Source organism: Hetaerina americana, unplaced genomic scaffold (assembly GCF_022747635.1).
Source record: "Hetaerina americana unplaced genomic scaffold, ioHetAmer1.1.p SCAF_1, whole genome shotgun sequence".
Lineage (NCBI taxonomy): Eukaryota > Metazoa > Arthropoda > Insecta > Odonata > Calopterygidae > Hetaerina > Hetaerina americana.
The window spans coordinates 64,696,366-64,704,719 of NW_027286069.1; the positions used below are offsets into that span (position 1 = coordinate 64,696,366).

Here is an 8,354-nt window from a genome sequence, read left to right on the forward strand (position 1 = left end):
GGAGCATTGGTACGACGGTTGTTGAGATGTCTCCGTGTTTTCTTTTAGAAGAAAGGAAAGAAAAGTAAGTTGAAAAATCATGTTTGAAGGTAAGTAAGGTATAGGCATCCCAGGTGCGGCGGAAGGCCTCGTCAATTATAAATTCACGTCGGTGGTGGACTCCGCCACCAAGGAATCCCTCAATTTATCTGGAATTGCCTATTTGCTGGTTATCAGGTGTCACCTTCAGTAGCACCTGCAGAATGAAAAAATTATTATTAATGGGAACCCTAGATTTAACTATCTCATTAAAGTGGAAAGAATGACTGACAACCCGACTCCTCTAGAGGAAGCCTGTAGTAAAGCCCGATTATGACCAACAACGTATTTTCAACTTTAATTTTTTCATGACAAAGGCTGACTACACGCCGTTCCGGCGAAAGAATAATGATAAGCAAATTAAATTTGATGTTACTAGCATCAATTCATTAGTATTCTATTATTTTTCACTTAATCAAAATCAAATATTATCAGTTTATCCCATATCCACCCGACAAAATTATTGTCCTCGCGCTCTAGATCTTTTCAAGTACCCTTTCACATTACATTCAAACTGTGTGAGAAGTGCTGTTATCTCCGAAGGGGATTTACCTTCGTGATAAGTAACTTTATGATTGGGAATCCCAATGAGCATGTTTACACCGAGCGAATCCGGAATCCTACATCTTCAATGACTGAGTGATAATCCAGTAGACATGTGAGCTAGTCTATTGTTTTCGGAAACGATGCACTGAAGTTTTTATCTTGAGCAACGTACTAAGGAGCAGCTTCGTAAGTATGACTCATCGGAAATGTTAATGTTGATTAGTTTATTTTATATAATTTGACGCTTATTTCGACCTAACTTTATTTCAGCACAAGTAAAATGCTTGTGCTGCCAAAATCAAAACCTTTTAATTCTCCTAATATCCCTGTTTGTCGAAGAAGAGGCCTATCTATGTCTGTAGCAAATTAAAGATCAATATGCACATTGCTTTAGGCTTAAGAGCCGAGCAAACAAACAGATTCTCAAATGTATACATATATTATGAAGGATTTGATGTATCAGGTGTTGAGATGCATCTCATATTTTCTTGGTGTCGTCGTAATGTTTTGTTTTGCTCCCATTGAAATAATTTATTGAATAATGCATGGTAAATATCATTTAATAGCTTTACAAGGACATATTTAAATCAAATTCTCTATTAAGCTCGTTCTTCGTTCAGAAGAACTTGGTTCATTTATTGCTGACGAGTCATGTGTTCTTAGGTGATACTTAAGATTAGTTTATTATTTTTTAATTTAAATAATTTTTTCTTCCCAACTTTTTCTAACATATCCAGAAGTTAGAATATTTATATAGAGCAGTAGGTTTTATAAAATATATGTCTAAGTTCATCACTATACCTGTAGATACTCATCTACTACAATTTGCCAGACCGCTAACTCCACAAACACTCTCATTTGGCCACACCTTCTAATTTTCTTAAATGTTTAAGATTAATCGAGAGAAAATACACTAACAGTTTTTTTGTGATATGGACTCTCAATATTGGTTATAATAACATATTTGACGCATAATTTGATAGTCATATTGTTGTGGCTTTTAGTACTTGTCCTTTATGCTACCTGATATAAGTACTTGCACAATTTTTCTCATTGTTAAAAGGTAACTTTGGATTTACGCTGCTATCAGACTTTTACTTGATAAAATGCCTGTTTTAAAACTATAATTTTAGCTTAGCCAAACGAATGTAAACACCAATGTGATAATATAAAAATAGTTCAAAAAACGCGCTTATTTTATGCTCGCACTAAGCGCAAAAGCGTAACAGCGCGATTGCGATGAGATGGCTTGCCAAGGGCTCACCACGCTGCTAATGGCGACCTCAATGATCAGCCAATGGGAATGCAGATCAAGTGAGAGTTAAGAATGTCCTCCGCGTTTCGTATATCCATGTGCTACCATTCAAATACATATTGTCGAGGATTTAAGTCTATATTTAGTCGACCCTGATCGTATGTATAATCTAATTTAATTAAGGAATTTATCTGAGTTGTTATTGCAATCGTTGATTGCCTGTAAAATCAGTATATTAAGATTTATTGAAGCTGGTCCAACATGGATGATGAGTGGGGTACGAATTCCATAACATATTGCCACTTAACCTACCACTGTTAATGCTATATATTTTTAAAAAAATGTTTGTTTTTGTTACAAATAAAGATAACTTCGAACCAGAACCTAAAGTACCGACTGCTGTCGATAAATGGGAAGGAGAAGACGAAGATGACGACGTCAAAGTAAGTATTGCTGATTACGGTTAGCGACAACATACTGTTTCGTGATATATTTCTATTATTATTTGCTTCATTGTCACGATATTGTATTGATTATTTTATCAACAAGGATAATTGGGAAGATGAGGAAGAAGAAAAGGAGGAGAAGAAGGATGTAGAAAAACAAGATGATGATTTAACCACTAAAGCAATTCAAGTGAAAAAATCTAAGAAAAATTTATCTGAAAAAATTGAAGAGAAAGAGGTAAGCTAGAGCGGATTTCATCATGCGTACGTAAATTGCTTAATGTAGATATAATTGATTGCGTGGATATAATCATTGTCGATTTTATGCACCGTTTTTGTCGAAAATACTTGTTAATCGTATACCTGATGGAATTTGTATCTCTCAATAAATTGGGTATATTTGGAAAAGAAGGAAGATAAGTATATTTGTTTTAATTTTCTTGCCTATGCAAGATGCAAAAATGCCTATGCCAGATGTGGAGCTACTGAAACATTTTGAACCCGAAATAATCGCAACTTGCGAAAAAATGTACCATCGAATTTAAATGTCTTGTGTTTGAAAGTGGAACGAAAGCATGTCTACGTGTTAATTTCAGTCAAAGAGGCAACCGCATTGGAAAATTATAGCTCTTGCTTTGTGTATTAGTTTCCATATTTGATATATTATGTGACCAATAAGTGGCATTTGTATTTGATAGCGAGGTTCGTGATTTTAAAGCCGTGCTAATCAACATGAAATGGCGTAAATTTAATCGAAAACATAAATTATGGCCTGAAAACTTGGGATTATATTTTTGAACAAATAACTTCATTTTATAATTTTGAGCATAGCCGGGTTTGTATTTTTATAAATATATTTTTTAGTCTGGTCATTGGAGGTAGCCTCCCATGTAGTCTTATTTTCATTAATTGAAATTGTGAAATTGCTGTTTTGGTTTAGTGAAACACGGTGTGATGTGGTGATGTATGCATAGTAGTCTCTTGCCCCAATTACTAAAAATTATTGAATGTACATCGGGTTTGACCTTTGATCATTCTTGCCAGCGATTAGCAAAGGAAGAATTGGAAAAGAAATTGCAGGCAAAGAAAACCATTGTGATTGAAGATGATGATGACGAAGTGAAGCCTCTCACTCCAGAGGAAAAACTTGCGGAAAAACTGCACCGGCAGAAGCTGCAAGAAGAAGCTGACTTAAGAGTAGCAATGGAAACATTTGGTAAGGCCACCTTTTGTATTTTAGTTCCTCTTAAAGATGATAGCCTTTTATTCAATTGTGGGTGGCAGTAGTCCAGGGGTAGTGCTGGGCTACTAACCAGAAGGCCAGGGTTCAATACCCGGGCAAGCCTCTCTAGAGGATCAGCAGCTCCACCCCAGCAACAGAATTTTCGGCTACCAAATTTTCTTGGGAAACAACCGGCTAAGGGAAAGGAACTGGCCCCCATTCCCTGATTTGTGAATGTCACATGCCGACGGGCTTAGTCTGGGTGAACTGTGAATTGATTGTACTTCACATTTCACTTGTCAATTTTCATTTCAGTCCAGAATTAGTGTGTGCTTAATTCCTCACCACTGAGATGACTCAATGATGATTAAATTATATTTGAACAATCAGTTATAAGGATTTGAAAACTGTTCGATCATTATTTTGGGCAAATTTAGTCTGTGTGATTTTTCAGAAATATCATACCTCCAGTACTGGACTTCGATTTTCATTTTCTATTGTCTGTATTGTGTTTAATGCATGCTTAGTTAAATTGTTGTATATGCCATCGTTTTTTGGCCTTATGAATGAAACTCGAGGGAGAATCATGATATTTTTTGCTATACGTAAGTCCTCTATATTTTTTTAATTCTGTAAGAAAACCGTTCTATTAAACTTGAATTTGAGTATATTAATTCTCTAAAGTACTGTCATTTCCACTGGAAAGGAAGTTTGCTAATGCACTTCTTCATTGTTACATATGCCTTGCAATGAGGTGATCTAGTTAGAGTTTAAAAAAATAAAGCAAATTTTTTATCTATAAAGATAGGGTTTTGATTTCAGGGGTGGGTATATTGCATTCTTCAAATACTTGTTGGATCATCCCTACTCCTGATTTTCTACTCTTGGTAGGTATTAAAGGTAATTTTAGCTTGATTTAATATTATGGAGATGTTTGTTTTCCTGGATGTTACTGTTCTGTTCAATGAACTCTGATCTTTTTGTTATGAAATTATTCTTAGCATTTCACATTCTATGTATTTTAGAAAATGGTTCATTATTATTTTAAAATTAATGATACCATAAGAAGCAAGTTAGAGCATATTTGACAGTTCCTGGCATGAGTGCAGAAATCTTCTTTTAACCTGATTTCATCTTGAAGAGCTGCAGTACTGTGGGTTTTTAGGTGAAAGGGAATGTCAAACTACACTATCATCCTCAAGCTTTAGCCCTTCCCTGACAGCACTTTCTCCTCTCTGTGGCTTTTTTCACATGGAATTGTGAGGAACTTTTAAACAAGTATTAGACAATGGTTTGCCTGCACCTCCCCTAATTCAACACTCCTGTTGCATACAAATATGACCACTTGTTCATGGTAGCTTTCATGTGAATGTGGACTTACGTAGATTCTTGTGATTTACTGACTTCACCCAGTAAGGGTACCAGAAATTTCTTTCCATTCTCCAAATTCTCTTATTTTTTTTACCTTTCCTTAGAGCCTTGTGGGGATGGTTGGGACACAGCCAATTGATATTCACTTTGCGATAGTTAGAAGCACTGATACATGTTTGTGTGTCCCAATAGAAACTGGTTGACGGCTGGTGAGGATGTCCCTGGACAGCACCTGAGAGGAGTTTACGTATTACCTATTTTGAAATGAAATATCAAGTGTCTGCCGTTGCCTTTATACTCATCTTGGCTAGGTGAGACTTGATTTTGACATTTAGATGCTTTGACTGCCAGTGGTCAGGAAATCTGGGGGATTATCAGGATACCAAATAGAATTTTAATTGGAACTTGCAGCATACATCACAATCCCTTGCGTGTTAGACACCACCAAAAGTCAGTGGAGGTCTTGCCAAGGAAGGTTAGTGATAAGAACTGCATGTGTCACCAAAATAGTAGACCATATTGTATGCAAACAAAAAGATAATTTGTCAGGGAATGTAAAAGGAGGTGTGTCAGATCAAGTCCAGCTGTAGAAAATCTAAATATCAGCCAAACATTTTAAAATACCACCTGTGAAGAGGATCAAAGCACCAAAGGGAATTGACCAATCCATTTGTTGGCAATAGCAGAGTATACTTGAGGTGGACCTACCCACAACATTGATTTTTAAAAATGTGATAACTATTGTGAAATGTATGATATTACCCCAGGCTGATAAGGGAGACAATTTAAATATTTAAGAAGCCTAAAAATTTAAAAAGGGATGACAATTACCCGTTGTACCCAGATTGGAAATGGCTTCAACTGTCAAGAAATGTTAATGATGGTTGACAATTGGGGAAACAATGAAAATGGGCCAATTAGGTTACTTAAGGCCTGAAAATAAATAAGCTGCAATGAAAGAATGCATAGCATTTCACTTGAAAAGCTGACTGTAAGACCAGTGCAACTGTTGTGATCTTATAAATGTTTTACATGAATGGGATTCTGGATAGAAATACATCAGAACCATTCTTTGGAAGCCATTACAAAAAACTTACTCCCTGCTGTTAGTTCAGTGTATACAAATGATGCTCTCTCAATTTATACCCTTCGGTAACTTTGACTTATTTTCAGAAGTTTCTTTGTTTGTTTTACGTAGTTTTATTTTAAATTTTGATGTGTTTTTCCACAGGCCTTTCTGGGGAAGCCAGTACTGGAACTGGGTTGGAAAGTACGCCATCTACCGAAGAAGAATTTAATGAATATCAGGCATTATTGATAGCTAAGCTTGATTCTCTTGCAAAGTCAGCTTATTTCCCAGATTTTGCTGAAGAAATAGTCAGAAATATCAGTGTAAATTGTGAGTAAATATTTCTCTAATTAAAGTATATGAAGTATGTCTAGTAAATGCATTGGGAATTATTTTGAAGTTAATTGATTTTATTTCATGAAGGAAGTAAGATGGATATTAATTTGTATTTACCATGATGCCATTTTTAAGCTTAAGTATAGTTAGTATTAACATAATTTACTACTTTTTCCCCTGCAGTACCACTTGCTAGCCTTAAAAAATTGAAGTCTGTAACAGAGGCCATATGTACAGAAAAACTAAAGCTTGAGAAGGGTGATAAGGCAAAGAAAAAGGGTAAAGGAAAGGCGCAGCTGAGATTAGAAGGAAACGCTGTTAGTAATTGCTACACTTTGATATTATTTTAAAATAAACTTTATTTGAAATTCTAATTGTACCTACTACTTTTCTTTCCAGAATCTAATGAATGAATATTCAGCATACAAGGATCTTGAAGATTATGATGATTTCATGTAACCACAGAGGGAAAAATGTGTTTTATGGGATTGAGTGAACAGAATTTAGGAAGTAATTTTTATTGGTGAAATGTGACGATCAGAAAAACTTTGGGGAATATCTCAGCCATCAAGGAAATTTGTTTTGGGAGTTATGTATCATAAATGAAGACCCACTTTTGGTTTTTGATCTGAAGTGGTGTTAGGCTGTCTCATTATCTTCCCAATTTAGTGTGAAACTTGTGTGATACTGTTCACAGTGCTCATATTTCTGTTGAATATTTGGAATACTTTTTGTGCTTGAGATTCCTCTTTCTGCTGCAATTTTGCATTTGGTTATTCTATATGACTCCAGGTCTTAAGGAAGAGGGTTCAGCTTGGTCGCATGTATTAGTGCTTGAATAATTGCCTCTATGAACATGTTGTTGAATTTAACCTATTAATAAATTGATAATCTTTAATCGTGTATTATCATTGTTATTTTGTAATTGTATTCATAGTACTGACTAACAGGACATTGGGGAATCTTAGTTTAGTCAGTAGACTACCCAGTAAAGAAATATTGTCCTAGAAAAAGGGATACAATTGGGGGAGAAATGTGAAAATAAGTGTTGTATGGAGTATAGGTAGTGCTAAGAATCCACAATAGAAGGTAAAATGGTAGAGGAAATTTACTATAAATAATTCTGGGCTTTAGAAAGGAGAAAGGGATGGGTGCCAGCCATAAAATTAGTGTGGTAATTCGTAGAAAGGAATTAATTTATAACCACATATTATGTTTTCGTGGGGTTCATTGATTTGAAGTATGCAGTGGGCAACATTAATAAACACTTGAATTACAGAAACTATGAGTTGAACTTGAGGCCTTATTGAATGATTTATAAACTATCCATTACTGAAGACTGAACAAGTGGATGGAGGTCAAGCAGTGTCAGGTGGAGGAGTAAGTAATGTCCAAAGTAGCCTTTATTTTTTTATGTTATAATAATAAAAGTGCTAAAAATACAGGGAGAGTTTGAGGTAAGAATGAAAGTTGACCAGGACCTGAAGAAGGCAGATATGGCTGATTAAGCTATAGTTTGGCATCCACTGAAGGGATTACATTCATTACTGAGGGTGAGCAGTGAAAGGCAAAATAGCAAGTCTATTGTCCTATTATTCTGTAACCTATTGTAATGTAACTTTTAGTTCATAGAAATGAAATAGTGATGAAAAGATTTTGGAACATGAGGAAGACAAGATTCATGGATTAATAAACAGTAGTTAGGCATCAGCTGTGGGATTGCTGTCATTCCTGAGAAGGTTCCTCATGCTGTGGGAGATAATTGGTTTTCAAAGAAAGTAGGGTAATATAGAGATAGTAAAATATTGATTAGGGTAGTACATATTTTAATCTTGAATGACAAAAGTAGTCAACAATGGAAGAATGCAAAAGGAGTGTGTAGGTACAATAAGGAGAAAATAGATGTCGAGGGTATTAAATGAAGTGAGCGGAAAAGGTAACAGAATTGTGATGTGCAGTGTTGGTTAAAGTCATCCTGAAACTTCTCGATTGCGGAAACAGAAGAGTCCCCTGTAGATCATAGAGGAAAAA

General features: G+C 35.3%; 1 protein-coding gene across 1 annotated transcript; it reads left to right on the forward strand.

Annotated features, from left to right (window-relative positions):
- Positions 1–1,918: 1,918 nt before the first annotated feature.
- eIF3j (eukaryotic translation initiation factor 3 subunit j) lies at positions 1,919–7,221 on the forward strand. The gene is made up of 7 exons (XM_071590817.1): positions 1,919–2,156; positions 2,246–2,322; positions 2,429–2,563; positions 3,370–3,541; positions 6,150–6,317; positions 6,507–6,640; positions 6,723–7,221. Exons 1-7 carry the CDS (start codon positions 2,141–2,143, stop codon positions 6,780–6,782), a joined length of 762 nt encoding a protein of 253 aa, XP_071446918.1. The 5' UTR covers positions 1,919–2,140; the 3' UTR covers positions 6,783–7,221.
- The last annotated feature ends 1,133 nt before the right edge of the window (positions 7,222–8,354 follow it).